We start from the raw sequence: 25,402 nt of genomic DNA on the forward strand, positions 1-25,402 counted from the left end.
TCAATGAACATGCTCATTGCACCATCATAAAACTCATTTCTAGCGTACCCACTACAATTGCATTCGACAAGAAAAGATTCTTCCTATGTAACCCTCCAATCAATCATAAACCATAGAGTAATTCACATATATAATTTGAAGCAAAGTGCAGCATCACAAATAAAATCAATTAAATGAACAAAGCAATATAACTTGCATCACAGCTCAACTACGCATCATAGATAAATCATAGATATAATTTGCACCACGGTTCAAATTTGCAGATGAAATTAATTTGAATTTTATCCTACTAGTCAGGAACGGAGGTGACCATTGCTTGTAATCCCGTCATTCGATTGAGAGGGTAATGGATGTTTCGTTAAAAAAGAGATTCAGTCAAGGGGGTTTCCTGAAGGAGGGAGGGAGGGATGATTTCAATGGAGGAGTCAAGGGCTTTTCCTAGCTGAGAAAGGAGACCAAGATAGGGAGGGAGGGAGGGAGGGAGGGTTTCAATCAAGGGGGTTTCATGGAGGATTTTGCTCCTTACGGTGGAGATTGTGTATATATTTTCTTGGCAGAGAGAGAGAGAGAGAGAGGGAGGATGGAAGTGAGAGACACAATAGTGAGATCAATTTTTTTTTTCTTCCTCTGCATCTCATCTTTTTTAATTTTTTTTTCATAAAATATTACCCAAAAATGCATACAATAATTGGTGGGACCCACTCAACTTTATCAAATCCTAAAAAAAATAAAAATTATCTCATCTCATCTTTATAAACAAACACACATTTTTAAAAACCATATAATCTCATCTCAACTAACATATCTCAATATTATTCACACATATATAAAAAAATTTCATTTCATCTCATCTCATTTGCAAAAACAAACGAGGCCTTAGAGTCAATAAAATAGTTGTGATAGACATATATCACTAAAATAAATAATGACACATTTATCTTTGATGGGAGCTTCCTCGATGATAAATCGGCTATGAGGAAATATTTGTTCCAACCCAGGAATGATGTAATTCGTCAAGAAAATATCGAGCTTGTTTGTATTGACCATCCAAGTAGTATTCATTATTTTTTATTATCAGAATTTGACCTGCATTGCTTTGGAGTGTTTTAGCTCCAATTTGAGTGATTTCATCCAAATTCTAAAAGATAGAGGAGCAATTAGCGATGCTAATGCTTGTATAGACTTGCTAGATCTTAATTTGTGGGTATATGATCATATTTGTTGGAGGAGCCATTTGAAGCTTACTATTATGTCTATTTATTTTAATTTGATTTATCTTATATTCTTATTTTCATGATCTTGTTCTTAGGTTAGCGAATTTGTACTGAACAATACGAAATACGCAACACAGGCTCAAAGGTTTTCTTGGAGCTCTTTTGCTGTAAAATTGTAACGCACCTGATAGTTGGTGTTTGGGTGAATAGAAAATGCGAGAGAAAGTGCAAGAAAATTGGTCAGATTCGAGGTTGACTTAGCCTCCAAGTGAAGAAGAGAGAAGAATAGAAAATATTTGTATTAAGCTTCTGGATGTTTTTCAAGTGAGTCCAACACAACTACAAATATTGACCGCTCCTATTAACTAATGGGCCCGAAGCCAACTTAACCAAATAGGAAAATAAAAAAAGCTCATATAATCCTAACAACTATAAATGAGCCATGGCCCAAATCAACACAAACATCAACACTAACATGTAAATAAAATAAATGGCCACAAGCCAACACGCCCCACAGAACTGAGCCCACCAAGCCCTAATGACTTCAGTCTATCACTGTGCATGTACAAAATTGTGAAAAACTCTCCCACTTCAAAGCACCTTGCCCACAAGGTGCAGTTATGCTTTAACCCTTCCTTTGTAGCAGAGGTCGGCTTCTTGCTTTCATTTTTTTTGAGTTGTTCAGCAGTATATTCATTGTTGGTGTCTACCACATCGAGAATCTCATAACCCTTTTTCTTCCACTTGAGCAAGGATAACTTCTCCTGAAACTCCAATTCTGCCGACCTGACAGAATCTCAAACATTGCTCTGATATTCCTCTTGTTCTTTGTCCAAGTGCTTTATAAAAGCCTTACTAGTTGTGCTCTTCTGCAACATGTACCTATTTATATTCCGATTTTTCCAAGCAATAAGCCACTCGGCAGCAATTGAAAAGATAAGAACAATGACAGATTTGTAGCCTAATGTTCCAATGATATGGGCTTGGCTTCCAAACACTGCAACAAGTATGCTTATTACTAGAACAAGCCATCTTAAATTCTTAGGTCTAGACACAAACTTGGAGAAATCACTAAGAAGAAAAAATTCACCAGGTTTGTTTAGTGCTTCTTTCAACGTCTTAAAGTTCAACACCTAGCGCTTCACCTGTGTGACAATACCACCTATTACATAGGTTCCATAATTTGTAATATCATCCTCAAGAGTGAATGAATAAGCCTTTTCATTTCTAATCTTCCTTCAGTTCCCATCATTTAGTTCTGTCATTCCATGAACTTTAGAGAACACAACACACGATACTAGGACAGGATTGTCATTGCCAATCAATGCAATTGTACCAGTATGCGGTTCCTCTCCATCAATGTCAATAATAGTAAACTTAGGTCCAAAGTCACAATACACAACCCAAAAGGCCTCTCACTTTGATTTTGATGAATGCAATAGAAGGCTGAAGATTATGACAGTAGTCGTTAAACTCGCTAGCTTTCTCAAACCTGATATCAGGAAAGACAACAACCTGTTAATTAGAAAGTGGTTCTTTTGTTAAGTTTTCTATTAAGGTATGAACAATCACAACATTGTTGAGCTCTTGCTTCTTTTGAACAGAAGCTAGTACCCTGTTCTGACCAATATCATTTTCTGTAAAAAAGAAATTACTGGACAATTCCCACAACTCCATTGCACATCCCCAATTCTTTTTTAGCACATCTTTCTTTTGCATCATCCAAAAAAGGTGTATGGCTTCCCCAAATATCCCAGTCCTATAGAAATTTGTAATATCTTGTATCTGGTTGTATGCATTGCTAGTATAATATTATGTTACAAACCCAACACTAAGTCCATCCCTAAATACAACATTCTCAATTAACTAATTCTTAGATAGAGATGATGTATGCCCTATATAAGCAAGAGTCAAAGTTAGGTAACCCATTGAAAGGAATTTGCAATATATACCAATGCCGCCAATACACGAAAGACAGGTCAAAGCTAGAGGAGCAAAGAAGCCTATCACTGTGATGTATGCAACAAGAGCTTCAACATATACATCATAAGCACTCACTCTACTAACTCGGACATGCCACATGAATTGATTCATCTACCACGATGTAATCTCTCCTAATGCAAGTAATACCCCACCCGGATTGGCATTTTCTTTGCTCATGACAACTGTTTCTAATACATCCACAAGCTCTCTAGCTTTCGCAAGCTTAAGCCATGTTTCCAGGTTACTTGTCATTGATACAGGGAATAATAGAGTTTGGTGAATTTTTTACAAACACTGAAAGACAACCCTAAACTCCTATTCGAACCTAACTTCCATGACTCTAACCGCTTTATCCAAAATTAGGAACCTTGTCTTGGAGAATACAAGAGGAATGTCAAGATTCTCTTCAAGCATTTCATCAAACAATTCTGGGGCGAAGTTTCCTCTAGCACCAAAAAGGTAATCAACACTTGCAACGAGTTAGAGGATTGACAAGGTTGGGTTGTAACTCTCTGACAAAGAGAAGAGAGGAAACACAGAGACCTTTGTGGATGAAAACATGTGGAAAATGAGCATCACGCTGCACATCTTGAGAGAGACAAAGAATCCCCCAGGGTTTTCGTTGTTGGGTCTTCATCCTTATGAGCCATGATTACAGAAGAGCAAGAGCAGAGCATGATGAGTGGTAAACGAGGAGGGAATCTTAGGGCCATTGTTTTTTCCCTTCCCATATCAAAGGGCCAAAAAGGTGGCAATGCATCGAGCAATTTAAGAGCAAAATTTTCATATACCAAAACTTACAAATCCATGAAACTTATACAATATTGTTCTACACCAGAGATTACATGAACCTTTCGAAGAGTGGCTTCAACAGCAAACTGAGCTGCCATGGAAGCTTTCTTCTCATTGTTGATTTTCCTTATTTCTTGATTTTCGCTTTCAAGAAGAGATTCAGTTAACTTCAACTTTTCCTCAACCTTTGACAGCTCTTCCATGAATGCTTCTTCAACTGCCTTTTCTCTAAGTCGTTCGGAGAACCTCAAGGCCATTACCGTCGCCTGGGCCTCTTCCAACTCACAGTTGTTATCTCTGATTTCGTTCTCGAGCCGATTGAGCTCAAGCTTGACCAGATCTGACCTGTGAAGCATGTTATGGAACTCATCAACATTGAGGTTGGGCCTTATCGACACTCACTGCGACGAGCTCCCCCCTTCCTTAAACGATCCTGACCCCTTCAGTGGCCTCAGTGATGCGTGAGTGTACGTCGACTCAATACTGTGATTCCTAGTGAACGACATCGTCTCCACCATCTCAGGAGCCAACACTCCTACTTCGGACACCTCCGCCATACTAGTCGATCTGACCAACTCTACGTTTCTGGCGGTTTCAACCATAGAGATTTCAATCATAGAAATTTTAACCATAAGTGCATGTTCTTCTTTTTCCTGTATTGCACATTTTTGGTGCTCCAGATAGTTCAAGTTTTCATTCAAACTGCTCCTAAATTTTCCTATTTTCTGCAAGATTCAATCTTGAGTTTGTAGTGACTGTTCTACCGTCTCCTTGATTTTGAGCAGAGACACAATAATTTCTTCCATATTGATAGCACAGAGATCGGTGTCTCTCTGATACTATTTTGTAACACACCTGATGGTTGGTATTTGAGTGAATAGAAAATGCGAAAGAAAGTGCAAAAAAATTGATTAGATTTGAGGTTGACCTAACCTCCAAGAAAAGAATAGAGAATAATAGAAAATATGTGTATTAAGCTTCTGGATGTTTTTCAAGTAAGTCCAACACAACTGCAAATACTGACTTGCTCCTACTAACTAATGGGCCCGAGGCCAACTTAACCAAATAGGAAGATAAAAAACAGTTCATATAATTCTAACAACTATAAATGAGCCATGGTCCAAATCAACACTAACATCATGTCATCAACACTCACATGTAAATAAATAAAATAAGCGACCACAAGCCAACAAGCCCAACAGAACGGAGCCCACAAGCCCACTTCGGTCTATCACTGTGCATGTTCAGAACTGTGATAAAAACCATCAGAAATTCGCAAATCAATTTGTAAATAGCTTCGAGCTTAGCCAGAAAAATGGGTATCAGAATTGGGGGTAACATAGAGAAGGTGAATGCGAAAGAACTGAGTTATAGTGAGTTTGTGCTGAAATACATGGAAAAGAACCAGCCAGTGGTGATGATGGGTCTTATGGATGATTGGAAAGCTTGTAAAGATTGGGTCTTCGATAATGGAAAGCCCAATCTCCAATTCTTCTCAACTCATTTTGGCAATTCCAGGGTTCAGGTACCACTTATTGTTCATAGCTGATTACTTGTACAAGTTTTTTTCCGCCCCCCGCCTGGCGGGGGTGGGGGGGTGGGGGGATTGGTACTCATTGGTATTTAATGTTATGCCACTGTAAGAATTCAGTGTCTGGTTCCTGCGTAATTGGGCTCCGCCTATTCATTTGATTCAATTAAATTTTAGTTCACCTATCCACAAAAAGGGAATGGAGTCAGCAGCATGATGGATGTATTTGTCACTTTTGATTTGCCTTAAGGGTCTGTTTGGAGTTCAATCTTCCACTTCTATTCCTTTTGTTTATACCATACATACTGTTAAGTTGGAAAATATCATGGGGGTTTGATTTTTTTTTTGGTCCTGCTAATGCGACATGAATACATTTGAACTTCTGGCATGACCATAATACATAAGAAACCTTCAATTGAGGAAGCGTAAGAGATGCTTGTCTGTGTGCTGGGACACCATTAATAAGAGACAATGCTAAACATATGTTATTTTGATTACAGCCATCTGTGAAAATATATACAATTTGAGCAATAAGAATATGGATAAGATGGAGGAAAGTAATCTCTGATTTGGTTCTTAGGAAGAATTAAGGAAAGGATTTAACTTTGTCCAATATTAGCTCTTTTTAAATTGTATAGGAAGTTTATGAAATTGTATCTTCAAGTCTGAAATGTGATCTGTCTAAAAATTTGCGCATTCATCGACAATTAATTCAGTGATTAAATATTATGCTACTAACTTGTTTGATATCACATATAAATAGAATATCTACCACATATTAAGTTTCTTCTTTGATGAATTAAATCATTCTGAATTAAACTTGTTTGGCACTTAAAGGTTGCAGACTGTGGTACAAAAGAATTCACAGATCAGAAGAGAGTGGAGATGTCTGTTTCCGAGTTTGTTGACCGCTGGCTGGAGAATTCTATGGAAGAGCAGAGTAGTGCTTCAACAAATCTCAGTTATGGTGATCATGTGCTTTATTTAAAGGATTGGCATTTTGTGAAGGTGTGAGAGAAGTTTGTTTCAGTCAAATTTTCTCCTACTTTACAATTATGTGAAAGATTTCTTTTTACAAGTTGTAAGAATCAGTCCATTGTGACTTGGTTTCATAAAACTTCAATTCACATGGTAAATTAGCTGCATTAGTATTTAATCAATACGTGACTTGGTTGCGAAGTGGCCCTGCATTAATTTCCTAGAGACAGCTATATAATTCTAGCTTGTGACACACTTCTTTCTTTTTTCACTATTATAAAGAAAGCATTCAATCATTTGTATGCCTAGAAAAGGTATTAAAGTATTAGTACAATTTTTTTTTATCGGCACTTGGTGTCCGAGAACAAAGTCCCGACTAATCCCGGCGGTGCATACGCCCTTGGCAAGGATTAAAGTATTAGTGCAAATAATATGAAAACTTTCTAAACCTCCTTTGCATAGACTTTATGCACTAGTTTTCTTTATTGTTGGGTCTTTTTAAACCCTTGTGACATACTTCTTACTTTTCACTATTATAAAGAAAGCGTGTGATCATTTGTTTGTATTCCTAGAAGCTCACAAAAATTTGCATTCCTAGAAAATGTCTTAAAGTATCGAATACATATAATAACAAGGAAAAACTTTATATGCCTCTTTTAGATAGGGTTTATGAACTAGTTTTCATAAATTACTGTCTTTTTATCCGATAATAGAAGTGGCTAGCATTATATGGCTACGCTCCTATGTATTAAATCTCCAGCAAATTTGCTGGAGATTAATGCTCTGAATCATATTTTTCTCTGATAACAGTCATCTGTGAAGTATAGAATTTAAACAATAGGATTATGTAAAAGATTCAAAGTATTCTTCATCTTGCTTCTCAGGGAGAGTTAAGGAAATGTTTTATCTTTCTCTTGTAATTTAGTTTCTATAAATTGTGTATTTATCGATGCTTAATGGAACTAGTGTTCATGATTTTCTGTTTTTGTTTTCAGGTTCCTAGAGTGCATTTAGGTGTTTCTTTTGTATACTCCCTGCGTACATGGGCTTCACCTATTTCATTCATAATAATAAATTTCTTTTCTTACTTATCAAATAAGAAAAGATTTAATACTCCTAACCTTTTTGGTATCATATATTAATAAAATAACTCATTTTTTTTTCTTTGTTGATAAATCAAATTATACTGAATCGAACTTGTTACTTTGGCACGTAACAAATTTCAGTAAGGACCATTCTGTGCTATATTTAAAGGATTGGCATTTTGTGAATGTGTGATAAAAATTTATTTCAGTCAATTCTTCTGCTTACTTTATACTCACATAGAAGATTTTCTCCCTAATAGTAATAAGATATCAGTGACTTATCTAAAAAAAGTAGTGAGATATCAGACCATCACAATTTTGTTTGATAAAACTTCTATTCACATGATAAATTAGTTGCATCAGTGTTTAATCACTACATGACTTGGTTGCCAAGTGGCCACTCATAAGCTAGCATTAAATTATTAGTCAAACCCTTTAGGCATGCTTTTGTTCCTTAGTAGTCATTTTTAATTTCACCAGTGTGGTTTGGCGGGGCAGTGTCAATTTGACTGTGGTAGTTTGTTGCATCTAAGGAATTATATTTCATTATTATTAGCTCAGTAGTCTGATTTGTTGTTACCTTTATCCTCTTTAATATGATGCTCAGGAGTACCCAGAATATTTAGCGTACACAACTCCATTGTTTTTCTGTGATGATTGGCTCAACCTGTATCTCGACAATTATCGTATGCATAAGGATCCTGACACTTATCAAGCGAATAATGAAATAGGTTGCTCTGACTATCGTTTTGTTTACATGGGAGCAAAAGGTTCGAGCACTAATGAAACAAATTTCTCATCCTTGATAGACACCCATATTATGTAATTTATATTTTACTATTTTTAAGGGGGAGGGAAGGAAGCTTTAGGTTCCTTTCAACAAAGAGATTTTTGTGTCCTCTCAATTGGTTAAAAGTGTATCCCAAGAGCAGTTGCGTTATTTTTAATTTTTCATGCAGGGTCTTGGACTCCTCTTCATGCTGATGTTTTCAGGTCATATAGTTGGTCAGCAAATGTATGTGGGAGGAAACAATGGCTTTTTCTCTCTCCTTCTCAGTGCAATCGTGTGTTTGACAGGTGTGAATACAATTTCTAGTGCTTTATGTAGATCAAATCAGATATACTCAAGATGAAAGGAGGCAACTGGAGATATTCATCTACACTATTTGGATTTTCAATCATACAGACGTTGGAAGTTATCCATTTTAATGTAGTAATTAACTGTGATAGCAAGCTTAGATGCTTATGCACTTTCTTGTGGTATCAGTCTCAATTGATAACCTCATTGTTAGCTTTGTCTATTCTTTTACAATAATGTGCCTTTACAACATTTTCTTTGGGCAACTGTCTGATTTTTGGACCTTGCATCTAGTCTGGTTGATAATTAAAGCACCGAAAACATAATACAGAGTGATAGAACTACTGAAGTTTCTTCATTCATGTCTCAGAATCTTTGGACTTCCTTTTATGGGTGGCTATTCCAAGCATACATTCTATTTTATTTAGTGTCCGCAATTGATCTGAGCATGCTTACTATCCCTAGGGAGAAAAATAAAGAACAAAAAGAAGCAATTGTTTCTCTTTTGCAATGCATAAGGTTGATAACCTTCTGTATTTTACTTATATAAAAAAAAAACTTCTGTATATCAAAACTTGGAATTTTGTTACTACGGTTTTCCTCCGCCATAAGTGAGGGCTTTTAATAAAATTGGGGTACCGTCCTCTTCTGAAAAAAAAAAAAAGAAATCAAAACTTGGAATCATATACGAGTCCTACCCAACAGTTTATGATGGGATATTGAGTAAGCCTTTTCAAAGTTTTATGTTTTCTTGAAGAATGTATCGAGTTATACTGGACTGCTCCTGTTGACAAATCACACTTACGATGGATTGTGTAAAATGATTTGGGAAGAGGAAAGAATCAGGTCATTTGAATGTGGGTCCATCTAATATTCTTGCTAATGTTATGTCAACTTCAATAGGATAGTTGATTTGCCATTTATTATGTGTAGTTATACATTATGATAACAAAAGCAGTATTTACTTGTTTGTGACAAACAGTTTCTACTGATACGTCTTTTGGCCTTGTTAACTTTAAATACCTTTTCAACTTCTATTCAGGAACATGAAAGGGTCTGTTTATAACATCTTTGATGATGTCAGCGAAAAAGAATTTCCTGGTTTTAAGGAGGTAACTTGCTAGTTCTTCTATTAACTTTAAGTTCTCTTAGGGCTAGTTTGGGTAACCAGATATTCTTAGATATTTCCTTCCCAAATATTACTCAAACACTGAACACTTTTCAATTTCAAATCTTCTACTTTTTCATCTAATCATTACCTAATCATTACAAATTTTCCAAACTTCCAAACAACACAAAAAAAATACAATTTTTTCAAATTTCAAAACAAAAATAATATTCAAACAATTTTTTAACTTTATAATATTTTTATTCAACTTTTTTCTCTCTTTTCCAAAACCCAATAAAACATCTTAACCCAAACCATTTAACTACTATTCACAGATAATCTAATTTATTCCATGTTTCCAAACGAGCCCTTAGTCTTTTGCTTGTGGTTATGGGTTGTATGTTCCTTGTGCAGGCTATCTGGTTGGAGTGCACTCAAGAACAAAATGAAATCATCTTTGTACCCAGTGGATGGTACCATCAAGTCCATAATCTGGTATCTTAGTCTTTTTTCCCTTTTCTTGGTCATAAAAATTTTCGATAATTTTCTTTGTGCTTTTCTAGTTTATCATCTCGATCTTTCGCGAACATGCAATTAGTTTTAAAGGGTTGTCCAAGTTAACTATTTTCCATATTCGTGGTATTTGTTTCCCCACTCCCAATGAAAGAACAAGTTGTTACCTTTCTTCCTTTCATATTTACGAGTTAAATAAGCTGTATTATTTAAGTCGCTAGTTCATGCTGATTCTCAAGAAACTTCATATCATAATTGATGAATGACTGCAATTTTCTGCAAGTTGTGTTTTCATTTTTTTTTATCTCAGTATCTGGATCCTGTTTTGGAAATTATGGTAAGACATTAAGTATGATATGAAGTTCTGAAGTTACCCGTAGTTCTGGTCATGGAAACTGAATGCATTCACTCCTATAGGCTATAATTCTAGAAATGGGACTTTTTTCTTTACTGATTGATGTGATGAGAGAGAGAAAAAGATATGGGGCTATACTTATAAAGAATCGTACGGGTTTGGGGTTGTTTTCAGGAAGATACAATATCAATAAACCACAACTGGTTCAACGCCTATAACCTGTCTTGGGTGGTAAGTATGTACTAAATTCATGTAATAAACTCTACATTAGGGCCTATTCTAATTGGATTCAAGTTTGTGTTGATAAATTAATCATCCTTTCAGTGGAATTTACTTTTGAGGGACTACGATGAGGCTAAGGAGTATATAGAAGACATCCGGGACATATGTGATGATTTTGAAGGTCTCTGCCAGCGCAATCTTGCGGCCAACACAGGTGCCATTTGAATACTGGATATTTTTTTTAATTCAGTACAGATAGATGGATTAACATTGGGTGCATTTGTTTAACTGTACACATACAATATGCTAGTCAACGCTATCAGATAATGTTTTGAAGGGAAGCCTGACTTGTACTCAAAATCAAAACTTCCTTGAACTAAAGTTGTAACATACAGGAAGATCTTGAACTAATGATGCAGCAATTGGTGCTTCTTTTATATTTTTTTTTATGGTACATAAGAAACCATGATAACTAAGTTATTATAATTTTTCTGGTTTCAAAAGGATCGGTAAGTTATGATCAAAATATTGTTGAGATATAGAGTTGTAACATACTCTATACAGTTTACCATGTTAAAACAAGATACCTTTGGTGGAAAATTCATGAGAAAGAAAATGTAGTCAAATCATGCCAAACCACCGGAAAGCCTTTACATATTATTCCATGGTCATCTGGTGTTGACTGCTGGAGAAAAACCTAAGGGCTTGAATCTGAATCTCCATATTGATTTTACAAACAGGGCAGTCCAGCAAGCTCCTTGAATCTGGTTATAGTTTTTTTTTTTTTTTTTTTAATTTTATTTGGTGTAATTTAAGATTTCTCTTGGTTTCCTGATAAGGTTCTTAAGGTGGTCTTCTTTACGAGTGTCCCTAGACCGGCTCCAATAGGACTGTTGACAATATGAGGTTGCATTGAGTAACTGAGGATGCTATATATGGGCTGGGTTAGAGCAACTTGGGCCCATTCTACCTGAAATAGTGAGCTCCATTCGAATTGAAATGCTAGTTAAATAAACTGAAGTAAGAACCAGAGTAGGTCATACTCAACCCAGCCCTATCTACCAATTAGAGTGGGTTTATTGATAAAGAGGCTATTAAATTTTCAACCACGATATACTTGCATCAAGCATGCCATTGAGCCCCTATTTATTTGCATCATTATTACAAGAAATGGCAGCATATAGAGAAGAGTGCTCAAGATATTATGTGGAGTGAGAATCAGATATCTCTTTCTAAACTTTTTCTCTCCGTACATTTGAGAAAAAATGTTGTTTCTTTTTGCCATTGGTAATTTTCTGTGTATGGTGGAATTACTCCGTGGTGTTTAGTTCTCTTTTCTCTGCGTTTTTTGAATTGTTGTGCCATGATGGGGTTGACTAGGAATGTTATCATTGATAAAAAATGCTTTGAGTTCAAGAAGGTTAATGATAGATGGTGGAAAATTACGGAGAGTAGTTGTCGCATTGTGAAATACATTATCATTGATCAAGAAGCATTGGGATGGCTGGCTGTCTGTCATGGTGAAGGAAGGTATAGCCTTTGGGGGCTCCTTTGTTTTTCTTAGAACGAGAAGAGTTGGGTCTCAGGTCTTGGTAGTGCAGAGATAGCGCAACGCGTATGAGAATTTTTTCTCCTTATTGGAGTTTAGTCAAGAGAAGAGGCGTGGTTTAGTAGTGATACCGGAAGGGAGAATGGGGGTGGGTTGGAGGAATTTTGGTGGTATGTTGAAGGAACTTGCTGGTACATCCTCTGTTTTGGGGGGAATAATAGAGGAAGTTGTCCATGGCCGTTTTCTTCTCCGTTGCTGGGGCAAGGACAGGGGCACCTTGTTTTCTCTTCGTACAGGGAGGCATTGTCACAAGAGCCAAATTGTGCAGAAAGGACAGTAGTGGTGAAGGCGCAGCAAGGCAATGGGATGGCACTGGTAGGTGCATGTCGGGGCTGGCTTTGGAAAATCTGCTGCATACAGTGTCTGATATGGAGAAACAAGTAGGTACTTTGCAACTTAATTTGGCTTGTGAAACGGTGCGTGGAGGAGGGGCTGAAGTGGGGTCTGGAGTTGGGTCAGGAAATAGGCCCTTGCAGTGGATTGAGTGTTGTGGGTTATAAGGGGAAGGATTTGGAGTTAGACGGGCCTCAATCAAGGCCATTTCATGTGGCCCAGTGGGTTGGTTCACAGGCCCATTCGCTTGGCTTTATGGGGCAACAGGCCCATTTGAATTCACTGGCCCAGGCTCAGCCTCTGGCTCAGATACAACCTCTGGCCCAGGCCCAGCCTTTGACCCAGGCCCAGCCTCTTGCCCAAGCCCAGAATCTGAATCTCGTTTGGAGACGTGGGGAGTCCAACAAGGTCACTCCATCGTCGTCCAGTGGGCCGCAACCTCCACTGCCGGTGGTGGCCCAGAGGTCGACGCCGTTGGTAGCGGACTCACCGGCGAGGTCTGTGATGCAGGTGATCATGCCGACAGAGTTCAGGGATTCTGTCTTTACTAATCCCGTGAGACCCATCTCCTCATCGGAAGGTGCACAGAAGCTGGCGTCTGAGCAAGGGTTGTCGCCGATGGTAGTAGCCTCGTCGGCGAGGTCTGGGGGTTTGGAGAGTGAATCGGTAGCTTCCAGAGCTTTAGTTTTGAGCTGTCAGTGCTCTGAGAAATGGTTGTGTAGTGCCGAGAAGGACCCGCTGTCGCCGGAATCTACACAGAAGCAGTCGAGTGTGGTGGTCGGAGGCCCCACTAACTTTTTGGTGCCGTCTGTCACGTCGGAATGTGTGCTTTCGAATCCTTTGAAGGATTTGGGCTCTCCGAGAAGGCTTTCTCCTCTGAAGATGGGTTTTTTTTATGGGAACAAGTTGGGGGATTGTGTGGGAGGTGATTTTGAAGCTGGGATGGGACTTTCTGAAACCTTTGTGGTAACTAGTGAATCTGTTGCAACTAGTGTCTCAAGTTCAGAGTCAAACTTGCAATTGGCTTTGTTTGACAATAATGGTGCTGGTGGAGAGGGGGCTGTTTTAACCCCTTTGCGTACACTTCCTCACAGTTCTAAACACGGGAGTAGTCCGTCAAATTGGGTGTTTAAGAAGGTAGAGAAGTTACAAGCTGTTATTGGGATCTCTTTTGGAGGTTACGAAGAACAATTCAAGGCCCTTCTGGTGGCACTTGAAGATAGCCACTCAAAGTCATCCTCAAAGCGGGATAGGGAACTTAAAAGGCTAACTTGTTCCATCAATTATGATGTAAAGGAAGGGAGTGGCGGAAGGGATAGATCGAAAGGGAGGGGCAATCTATGTCCAAAGGAAGCCTAAGATTTTATCTTGGAATGTACGGGGGCTCAATGATCGCAATAAACGCTTTCGTATCAAATCTTTATTGCGAATGTGGAAGGGTGATGTGGTGTGTTTTCAAGAAACAAAGTTGCGTTTTATTGATAGAAGAATTGTGCAGAGTTTATGGGGGTGCTCGTATGTGGGTTGGTCTTATTTAGCCTCTTGGGGAGCCTCAGGCGGAGTATTATTAATGTGGGATAAAAGAGTGGTTGAGGCGATTGAGGAGTGTATTGGAGATTTCTCGGTTGCGACTTTATTTAAAAATGTTGCTGATAGATGGGAATGGGCATTTGTAGGCTCTTATGGTCCTAATGTGGATAGGGAGAGGAGAAGGTTGTGGGAGGAGTTGGCGGGCTTATACTCACTATGGGATGTGCCGTGGTGCATAGGGGGTGATTTTAACATTACTCGCTTTCCAAGCGAGCGATCAGGGCATGATTGGAACACTATGGCTATGGAGGAGTTCTCTGAGTTCATTTTTTATCTGGATCTCATGGATCTCCCCCTGGTAGGGGAGAATACACTTGGTCAAATGGTCGAGTGTGGTCAAAATTGGACAGATTCCTCGTCTCTCCTTCGTGGGAAGCCTACAATCTGGAAGTCAGTCAGAAACGGTTAGCCCGAATAAACTCAGATCATTTTCCTATATTACTAGATTGTGGGGGCATTCACAGGAGTCGCCGGTACTTCAAGTTTGAAAACATGTGGTTAACATCGGATGGATTTGTAGAGAAGGTGTGTTCTTGGTGGTCATCATATCATTTTTTTGGTACTCCTAGTTTTATTCTTGCAGGCAAGTTGAAGGCATTGAAACAAGACCTAAAGAAGTGGAACTTGGAAGTTTTTGGCCACATCGATGATTAGAAGTCAACATTGTTGGAGGAATTGCAGGAGTTAGAGGGCAAAGAAATATTGTGAGATAATTCGGAGGATGTGTTATTGAGAAAGGGCACGGTTGTGGCAAATTTAGAGCAGGTTTTGTTGTCGAAAGAGATTTCATGGCGCCAAAAATCCAGAGCCCTTTGGTTGAAAGAAGGTGATAAGTGTACAAAATTTTTTCATAAAGTGGCCAATTCATATCGGCGCAAGAACGCTATTGAGTCGCTACTTTTTGGCTCTCAGGTGCTTTCTTCTCCCCCTGAGCTAGAAAACTATATTGTGCGATATTATGAGACCCTTCTCTCAGAAACGGTTTCTTGGAGGCCGAAGCTTGATGCCTTGTCTTTTGAAGCAATTGACTCTCTGAGTGTGAGTGTTTTGGAGAGACCTTTTGATGAAGAAGAGATCTTCAAGGTTATCTTTGGGATGGCTAAAGATAAAGCACCAGGTCTGGATGGGTTTTCTATGGGTTTCTTTCAAACTTGTTGGAACATAGTAAAAGGTGATGTTTTGCAGGTCTTTAGTGAATTTCACTCTTTTCAAAAGTTTGAAAAATTCCTTAATGCGACGTTCATTGCTCTCATTCCTAAGAAACATGGGTTTCCGATTATTGAGGATTTCTGCCCTATAAGCCTGGTTAGTGGTGTTTATAAGATTATTTCAAATGTTCTAGCCAACAGATTAAGCCCTGTGCTGGAACATATTATCTCCAAGCCTCAGAACGCTTTTATCCGTGAGAGACAAATTCTTGATTCAGTGCTTATTGCAAATGAATGCTTGGACCATATAAACTGGGAATTTCTCTTATACCTGCTTGAGAGGTGTGGCTTTGGGGTTAGGTGGATTTCCTGGATGCGTCACTGTATTTCAACTGCCAGGTTCTCAGTTCTAGTTAATGGTACACCGGCTGGTTTTTTTTATAGTTCCCAGGGTTTAAGGCAGGGAGATCCTCTTTCTCCTCTTTTGTTTGTCATAGTTATGGAGGCTTTAAGTCGGATGGTGCAGGCCGCTGTTGGTGGAGGTTTCTTATCTGGTTTTCAGGTGGGCAGTGGGTTTGATGGCCCTATCACCATTTCACACCTTCTTTTTGCAGATGACACCTTAATCTTTTGTGAAGCGGATAATAGCCAGATCCAAACCTTACGAGCATTGCTACTTTGCTTTGAAGCAGTGTCAGGGCTTAAAGTGAATCTTGGTAAGTCCGAGATGGTTCCGGTGGGTGCGGTCTCAAATATCCTTAGTTTAGCAAGATTATTGGATTGTAAGGTGTCTTCTTTACCAATGAAATATTTGGGTCTTCCGTTGGGTGCAACTTTCAAGGCTAGAGCTATATGGGAAGGTGTGGTGGAAAAGATAGAGAAAAGATTGGCTGGCTGGAAGCGGGTGTATTTATCGAAAGGGGGTTGTCTCACTCTTATCAAGAGTACCCTTACTAACCTCCCCACATATTTCTTATCTCTGTTTCCTATGCCTGCAGGGGTGGTGAAAAGAATCGAGAAACTTTTTAGGGCATTCTTATGGGGGGTTTGGGGGTGGAGAAGAAGTTTCATTTGGTTAGTTGGAAGACAGTATGTGCCCCAGTTGTATATGGGGGGTTGGAAGTGTGTAATTTGAAAACTTTTAACAAAGCTTTATTGGGAAAATGGCTATGGAGATATCACTCAGAGGGAGGATCATTGTGGAAGGAGATTATAGACGCTAGATATGGTGCTGCTTGGGGTGGCTGGTGTTCCAATGAAATGAGAGGGGGGTATGGTGTGGATTTATGGAAGTTTATAAGGAAGGATTGGCCTTGTTTTGAAAAACAGATTCGTTTTGTAGCCGGTGAGGGCAATCGTATCAGTTTTTGGCGAGACGTGTGGTGTGGTGATCATGCATTAGAAAGGGCTTTTCCGGCCCTCTATCGTATTGCAGCTTATAGGGAGGCTTCAGTGGCGGATATGCGGTTATTTGTTCATGGTTCTCATCAGTAGAATATTCTCTTTATTAGGGATTTTCATGATTGGGAACTATCTATTGTCCCAGATTTTTTCAGTCTATTATATTCCATAGGGACTTCTCTGGCACAGTGTGATAGTTTGAAGTGGAGGTCTAATAACCACAAAAAATGTACTGTTAAGGCGTATTATAATATTTTGGTTACACAGGACCATAATCCGTTCCCCTGGAAGAATATTTGGAGGTCTCGTGTGCCCTCTAAAGTAGCCTTTTTGTATGGAACACCGCTCTTGGGAAGATCTTGACCACGGACAATCTGCGGAAGAGATGATGTGTGGAAAGGAATGCATGCTGTTTTCAAGATAAGGAACGCTCAATAATTGAGCTGAAGAATTTCTTTCTCGACACCTTAATGCTTTGGTTTTCAGCTATTGTATTAAACTGGGACAATGTTCATGATTTCTTGTCTTTAAATTTATCGTACTTAAAATGTTTTTAGGTGTTCTTCTGTATACTTCCTGTGTATATGGCCTATGCCTATTTCATTCATATCAATAATATTATTTCTTACTTATAAAAAAAAAAAAAGATATTCTGTGGAGTGTACACATTAAGTTTAGAACTAGTACCATGCCCATTATGCATGCATTGTTGGATCCGGAGGAATCCATAGAAAAAATTGCATCTGGAGAAGGTTGCTCTATTGGGGTTATGTCAATCTTGTATTTTGTACTGATCACTTCTTTTTCAACAGGCATGAACTTCAATGATTTCTATTTTGTCTTAGCACACTTCTGCTTGGCGAATGTGGTTGAACTCTGCTGTTTACGAAGAAACTGCGAAAACTCCATTCATAGTTCATCCCTAGTAGCTCAGCATTTAGCTATGAACCTTAGATCTGTGCGGAAGACCGTATTGGAGATCGAATCTGTGGGTGGTCTGGATGGAAATTGTGGTATCTTCTTGGATATAAGGGAAACACTAGATGATCCCAGTTTTCTTAATCTGTGCACGGGCTTGGAAAGAGTATATGGGATGATACACAAGCTAAAGAGTGGCGATATTGATACAAGGAAAGATTTGGTGGATGATTTGATGGACTTGGATAGTATAAGAACTAATGGTTCTCAGGTCTTTAAAGCTGAAGAACTGGTTATATTTATTGACAAAGCTATTGCAAAACTTGGTGGGACTAATGGTGATGAAATTGATTTGCTTTCTGAACGGGATGGTGCCTAGATGTTCAATGAGAAATGATTTTTGGCCGCAATGTTTCCCCTTCAAGGTGGCCCTGTGCCCATACAGTTTCTCAAAACTTTATTAATGTGCACTTTTCAGTGTGGTGCTCATTCATCCTGATTATGAACTGCAGGAAAAGTTGATTATGAGGTTAATGAAGTATTGAAATACTAAGATGACATTCTTACAGCAAGAATACTGACTGCAGAGCTCTGGGCGTGGACCTATACATTTATTCCTTTGTTTTTATCTCATGATTATATGTAACTGTGAAACTATTATTTTATTCTCAAATAACAGCGAGGCTAAAAGCTTGTACACTTCTTTCCATTATTTTCTGCATAATCTTTGTTCTTAATAATATAGGAAATGTTGTGGTATTGCATTAATGAATATTCTAACAATATTAGTTGAGAAATGCTAGACTTACACAAAAAAAAAAAAAAAAAAAATGTTTAGGTTTTTGCAATTCTGTTGGTAGATCCATCACTCAGATCTCCAAAAATAAATAAAAAGAAAACACAATCTTAAACGAAAAATTGTTCTCATCAGTTACTATTCACCATCCCACACTTTCACACCTTATGAGAAACACCTATACACCCTATGAAAAGTTATAGGTGTGGGGTGTGTAATGTGAACAGTTGCTAATTTGTAGTAAAACTTATTTTTAATAGTCAGCAAAAATTGGAACCTTCCAAGACTTGTGGATGATAAAATAAAAATAAATTATTATAGAGAGACACTTTTCAACCAATAACATCGTCCTGACGAACCATTCGGTAGCAAAAGCTTGGAATGAAATGCTGAAGAATATGTCCAGGAAGAATCATTACAGAATATATGACGAGAAGAAGTGTGGGCTTCACAATAATACAACCGCCTTAAAAGGCAATGTTTCCCAAGACTTTTCAAACCAATAATCGTCGACCTTATAACTCAATTCGACCTAATAAGATCTTTTAACGCCTCTGTTTTGTTTGCTTAGTCACCAATATTGTCGTCCTACAAAACCTGTTGCCGTAATAAATATTATTGGTGGTGATTTTGGTTGTCCGCTTAAATCACAGTCTCTCAAAAACTCCAGTTGGCCTTACCACATAGGTGAAGCAAAGACAAGAAAAAGACACGGTTTTTTGTCTGGTGTTTCAAATTGGAACCTACCTCCCCCTTCCCCACCCACACCACACAAAAGAAAACAGCCTTCTTTTTTATACCTTTTGCTTTTTCCTGGTTGCCCTACAATGTCTGGGTGCAGGTGTCAGTATTGGTATCTTTAAAGCTGACTGCCAACTTAAATAGCCTTTACCAAACATTCCCTGCGTCAGCATAATGGACTCTTCTGCAATAACCCTTCTGGACTAGGTTACTGCTCCCTTAAGTCTTCATCTTCTGGGTCTTGGCTCTCATCATGGTGGTGCAGTGGTGGTTGGGAATTGGAGTCGAGGTCGCTTTTGCCTTCATTTTATACTTCCTAGAATTTTAAGTATAGAGATCAGGACCACTGGTCTTCCATCAATGACCATGGTGAAAATGCCCCATGATTCTTCTTTATTATATTATGCTACTCTTATGCTAAATCTGCATTTGTTTTTTTAAAGAACTTTTGTCAGCTGGAGATGATGATCCAAGGATAAGCTGAGATGGGTTTAAGTGGTTTAGAACATGAGCTGGCTCAAAGGGGGATGGCCTAGGTTTTTTTTTCTTTTATTTTTTTGAGAAGATGTAAAGGACAAATAATATTGTAAATTATGTTTCCCATTAGTATTCAATGAATTCTCATCTCCAAGTCAATGCTGGAAAGCACAAGCTTGGTCCCGGGGAAAACACTTGATTAGTTAATTAGGACTGGTTTGATTGTATTTCAGTATCCAAGTTCCTTTTTTAATGCTTTTGTTTGGTCACTCAGATACATACATTACTGTTCTTGATTACTATTTTTTGAAAGCTGGGGTGCAAGTTGGGATACTCTTAAGGAATAAATATTAAATATATATATATCAGTCAGACACGTTCAGAATTGGCTTCATCTTTGAAGGGCGTGTTACCAATAAGAATACAGATTTGTGAAGCTGTATGAGTTATTTTTCTTTTGAATGGAAAGATCCAGTGTAGTTTAACATAATAGTGGAGTGCGTAAATTTCGCATATTTTCTTTGAAAAGAAGTGAAAAATGCCATTAAAAAGTGAGGTTTTTTATATGAATCTCTAATTTACTTAGTTTTTTCAAAGATAGTGCGTAATACTTACACACCTAGACTCTATAAATCATTTCCCTTTTTTCAAGACCGATGCACATTTCAGGAGTTCGCAACCCAACAGTTTTAAACCATGATTTTCTACTTTTAATATTGATTTCTTTTTCCCTTTACTAATGTAAAGAGTTGGAAGAAAAGGATCAAATGAACACAGAACACAACTCAATGTTGTTGACAGTACAGTTTGTATTTCCACAAATTTACATAATCCCAAACGTGGGACGAATAATCGGTGATCCGTCAGTAAAAATGAAATTTTGTGAGAATTTTTATCACTCCCAAACCATGTTAATTAAGGCCTAAAACGCAAATTGAAACCCCAAACCAACACGAAAAAAATAAAACAGAAATGCAGAAAAATATAAGGCTACTCTCTCTATCCTGTGCCAATTTCTTCATGGGCATCTTACATTTCTTCCAGGACCCCCATAATAAAAGTGCGTTCCCCATGCAATATTTCTCCCTTTCCTTATATTATAACAGCTTGGATGATCAGCCAAGAGATGAAGGTTTGATAGAGGAAGCAAGTTATTATCCCAGTCAACCACTTGCAAGTTTCTGAAATATGATGCTTTTCCAAATCCTTCTTCTGCAAAATGGCCGCTACCCATTTGAGTAGATGTGTGAAAACCTGATGATCGAGAATTTACAATCTCTCCTCCAAATTGTACCATGCTGGCATGATTTCTCAAGTGACTGAACAGGAATGCTGGCCAATATCCTACAAGTAGACCGGATCCAAATTCCAGCCACCAATGCCCATGCTTGGGATCCTAGAAGAAATCAAACAACTTTGTTTTAGCAACTTTTTGATAGATTGTAGGTCATATGCATTGATTGCACTGGTATTCTTAGGTCATTTAATGTCTTTGACTTCTAGTGGAAAACATGATGAGTTCTTCCCTGTAGATCTAATTAACTTATTATCTAGTACTAATTACATAGGAAGGAAAAGGAACCACAATCATTAATGCGAGTAAAAGTTAGAGAAAAATGCAAAATGAAAACTGTGCTTTTGACTTGTCAATCCCAAAAGCTGGAGGAATTGTAACCTACATAATATATCTATAGATAGATAGATAGATAGGACCTCACTAAAGAGAAAGAAGAAAAGTTCAAGCAACAGGAAGCATTTTTTAAAGGAAAAAGAAGAGAATCTTAGGTTTCTAATAATAAAAATAGTGGCAAAAATCAGACAGAATGATGTCAATAAAGACACTTTGCTTCTCAGTTAATTAATCATAAGTGACTAGCAAGATGTGTCGGTTATGAAATATTGGATCAAAATATTCTTCCCCAGGGTTTTATCAAAAAAAAAAAAAAAACCATGAGGTTTACCAAGTAGAAATAACAGAGCCAAAAATAAGCAATAGATTTTTCATTATTTTGAATTAATTCTATTCTTTATTAACTAATTTAGTGTGAACTAAGAACTTTACCTTCCAAACCATTAGGCCAATATCGAATTGTCTACCCTTGTAGGAGGACCTTGGAGAGATTGCTGCTCCTATAGCAACCCTGTTGTTGGTTTGGATGAAGCCTGAGCACAGTAAGTTGTAACATCCAGTTGTTCTGTATGCATCGGTCTGTGGTTTGATTTAAATGTCAATTAGCACAAATATTCTTTGTTCTTAAAAGAAAAAGTAGCACTAGTATTCTGTTGTTGGAGTACTTACTGTCCAATAAGTGAAGAACCTTGGATTGTTGTCTCCATATAGCTCAGGGCTAACCTGAAGAGTATAGGGTTGCAATATCCTATTAGATGTAGGAAAGTTTAGGGACTTGTTGACCTTAGATGGGTACGTGTATTGGGTCCAATCTCATCAGTTTAATGTTTGAACACACCACTTACTATTAAACCCATTACGGTTATAATTCAAAACATTAATAATTTCTTATGTTAATTGACGTGGCAGGTTTTCTCATCAAAACATTAACATCATGTGCATATAATGTATGCAAGAGCTTGGCAGTTAGTAAATACATTCATACACAGAGAGAGAGAGAGACTTGCCTGCCAACCAGCTTCAATGGTATTTAGATCATGGCCAAACGAACCAGAAATGACCCAAATTTGTGACAAGCTGAATTCATATTGATCAGTCACCCGGGGCGCCCACACGTTCATGCTGGCCTTTGCTCCATAAAAGCGATCTCCATTTGCAAATAGAACTGCATGCTGCAATAACATACGTATCAGTCGAATACTGAAGCATACAGACATGCAACATAGAGATATTTGTGCACAATATGGACTGCATGAGTGAATAAATTTATATTCATCTTGCTTTGAACGGAATGTCCTGTACTAGCACTGAGGAATCAGAAAGCCTGGATAGGATCTCAGTTGCATTCCTATAATATATGGATCTAATATTATATAATTCAGAGTACTCTGTAACTCAAAGTCGATTTTTAGAAATTAAGGTGCCTTTAATCCTTCTCCTTACTCTTATTTTCCATAATGAGATTTTGATTGGGACAAAAGTGTAGAAAAGAAAATTGGCCCTTTTGCTGGAAATTAGCTCTTTTGGTGCCGTGATTCTAGGAATCAGAGAGAGAACGGAAATGACAGAACAGATTTACCTTTCAAATGATGACAACGAAAAATGAAATTTAGAAGAATTTTGCTGAAGTGGTAATGAAAACTACTTCCCAGGACAGATTTTCGGAATCCAGTTTCCATTTTCATTCACCCTTTTGGTGTTCTTTTCTCTATGCTTGTGTGTAAACTAATTTTCTTTAGGATTCTAACCTCATGACCACTGCCTGTAGAGTCTCTTCTCACATGTCTTGCTGGTTTTCTTCCATATCTCCTAAGAGAACTTGCTCTCAAAATATCTTTTTCTGCGTTTCTTCTAATTGGAATAGTTCCCTCTGGGCATGATTCACCAGATTCTGTCCATAGCTGCAGGCTCTCTGCCACTGTATCTGTAGTGTCATTGCCCTTTGGCCTTTCAGGTGGATCCTGTAGAGCTGAAGCCTTTTATCATCTCAATTATCTTTAATAATCAAAAGAAGAAACCTCTCTGCTTAGTCGAAAATGTAAAAATGAAAGTTTACAATTTTAAAATAACAAAGCATGTTCTTTTTCTTTCTTGTCTAAGTTTAAAAAATCTTGATAAAAGAGGGAAAGAAAGAGTGAAATTACCAATGGTTTATGTCCTTTGAGCTTAGGATGGTCAAAAGCAGGCTGGAGATGAGATAGCACGCAGTCTATTATATCACCATCAGGGCTCTGCAGCAAAAGAACAAGAACCCAGATTAATAAGCCACGACCACAATAAATATATATATATATATATACACACACACACACACACATAATTCATGAAGAGAGCACTGAGAAACACAAAGGTATATGCCTGAATTGTCTTCACAGCAGGTTTGTTGATCTTCCTCAGATAAGCTCTGATCCTCTTCAGCTTGTTCAACTCTGAACCCGGGTGAAAAGTTTGGTTGGCCGGCAGCAAGTGGCCAGAATCTGATACAATGGGGAGTGACTGGACAGGACTAAGTAAGGAGGCTACAAGAAGGAAAGCAACAAGAAGCATGGGAATGATTGAGGGAGTGTTGTGGGAAACAGGTGAAGCTAGTCTTGAGGAATGAGCGGGTGCTGTTGTTTGTAATGGTGCAACAATTTGTGCTTGTATGCATTGTTGTTGTCCTGTTATGTGCTGAATTGTAGAACACGGTTCATTCCTCTGTTTTGTCCACAGAATCGAATCTCTCTTCCTCATGTCCATACAAAACAGATGAACCATTCAAAGAAAAACCCAACTTTGTGCTCACTTGCTCATTTACAAGATATAAATTATAAACAAGCAGTCTCTCTCTCTCTCTCAGAGAGAAAGACACTGGTGTCTTGGTTTTGTGTTCTGACACCCGAGAAATTTCAAGCACGACCATATTTAAAAAAAAAAAAAAAACCAACTTGGTGGGGTTGTACTTTTCGAAGTCTAACCCATAACAGAATGTGGTCAAGAGAGTTTTTTAACTTTCCAAACCTAGAGACAGAGAGAGAGAGAGAGAGAGAGCGAGAACGACCTGTGGTCAAAAGAGTTTTTTAACTTTCCAAACCTGAGAGAGAGAGAGAGACAGGGGGGGTGTCCTTGTCCTTCAGTCTTGGTGATACAAAGCCCGAGAGGAGAAAAAGGAAAGAATAGGAAGACTGGGGTATGAACTGTATTGCTAGAATTAATCAGGCCAATGAGTGCAATATCACACTTCATTCTGGGTTACCATTTTGTCCTTTTTCTTATATTTCCTTCACTGTTCTTTTTTATTTTTTATTTTTTATTTTTTATTTTTTAATTTCACATAAGTTATTAATAACAAATATTTCCTATTTTGCTATTAACTTCATTGCAGGTTTCCAGATACGTCTAGTTTACCAATTTGTTCTGTTACAGGATCCTTTCTGGTGTCACACTGAAGTACTTCCTTTTTTGGGGGGTGGGGGTAGAGGAGGGGTTGGGGGCACTTGGGTTAAGGTGCTTCTTTTTTTCTATGTTTGTTCTGTAAAATTGCACTCAAGATGAATGGTATCATGGTCCTGTGACAGCGTATTGAGTATGGAGTATGGAGTAAAAGTAGAGCATACTTTGAACAATTGGTGGGCCATTCTAATCATATCAGATAAACCTAAACCATGATGATGAATAAGTTCCTCTGTTTTTAAATTGGTGTAATTTCTTTTCATTATCAGTAAGAAATAGTTCAACTCCTCTTATTTCATATCATTTAATCATTATAATTTTTTTAAATTTTTATATAAAATAATATAAATAATTTAATTTTTTTAAATTTTAAAATAAAAATAATATTAAAAAAATATATTTTAATAATATTTTATTTAACTTTTAATTTTAATTTATCTCATAAAACAAACCGACCGGCGTCTTCCA

General features: G+C 37.8%; 2 protein-coding genes across 5 annotated transcripts; one reads left to right on the top strand and one right to left on the bottom strand.

Moving 5' to 3' along the window:
* Positions 1–5,226: 5,226 nt before the first annotated feature.
* On the top strand, positions 5,227–18,570 carry LOC121234963 (2-oxoglutarate and iron-dependent oxygenase JMJD4). 4 transcript variants are annotated; one of them, XM_041131127.1, is made up of 10 exons: positions 5,444–5,515; positions 5,876–5,945; positions 6,358–6,528; positions 8,191–8,353; positions 8,543–8,660; positions 9,704–9,773; positions 10,184–10,264; positions 10,812–10,868; positions 10,962–11,073; positions 17,753–18,570. In XM_041131127.1, the coding sequence occupies exons 3-10, from the start codon at positions 6,406–6,408 to the stop codon at positions 18,235–18,237; spliced, it is 1,209 nt and encodes a 402-aa protein (XP_040987061.1). In that variant the 5' UTR covers positions 5,444–5,515; positions 5,876–5,945; positions 6,358–6,405; the 3' UTR covers positions 18,238–18,570. The 4 variants fall into 4 exon arrangements, with proteins under 4 accessions (XP_040987059.1, XP_040987060.1, XP_040987061.1 ...); XM_041131128.1 differs by lacking the exon at positions 5,444–5,515 and adding an exon at positions 5,576–5,772; XM_041131125.1 differs by lacking the exon at positions 5,876–5,945 and having other exon boundaries at positions 5,227–5,514.
* A 2,070-nt stretch (positions 18,571–20,640) lies between these two features.
* LOC121234603 lies at positions 20,641–24,388 on the bottom strand. Its single transcript, XM_041130601.1, has 7 exons — positions 23,861–24,388; positions 23,647–23,733; positions 23,251–23,463; positions 22,510–22,674; positions 22,172–22,225; positions 21,935–22,081; positions 20,641–21,268 (listed from the first exon to the last, which is right to left on the bottom strand). Exons 1-7 carry the CDS (start codon positions 24,257–24,259, stop codon positions 20,891–20,893), a joined length of 1,443 nt encoding a protein of 480 aa, XP_040986535.1. The 5' UTR covers positions 24,260–24,388; the 3' UTR covers positions 20,641–20,890.
* Positions 24,389–25,402: the final 1,014 nt, after the last annotated feature.

The sequence above is a fragment of the Juglans microcarpa x Juglans regia genome, chromosome 6D (assembly GCF_004785595.1).
Source record: "Juglans microcarpa x Juglans regia isolate MS1-56 chromosome 6D, Jm3101_v1.0, whole genome shotgun sequence".
Taxonomy (NCBI): Eukaryota; Viridiplantae; Streptophyta; class Magnoliopsida; order Fagales; family Juglandaceae; genus Juglans; species Juglans microcarpa x Juglans regia.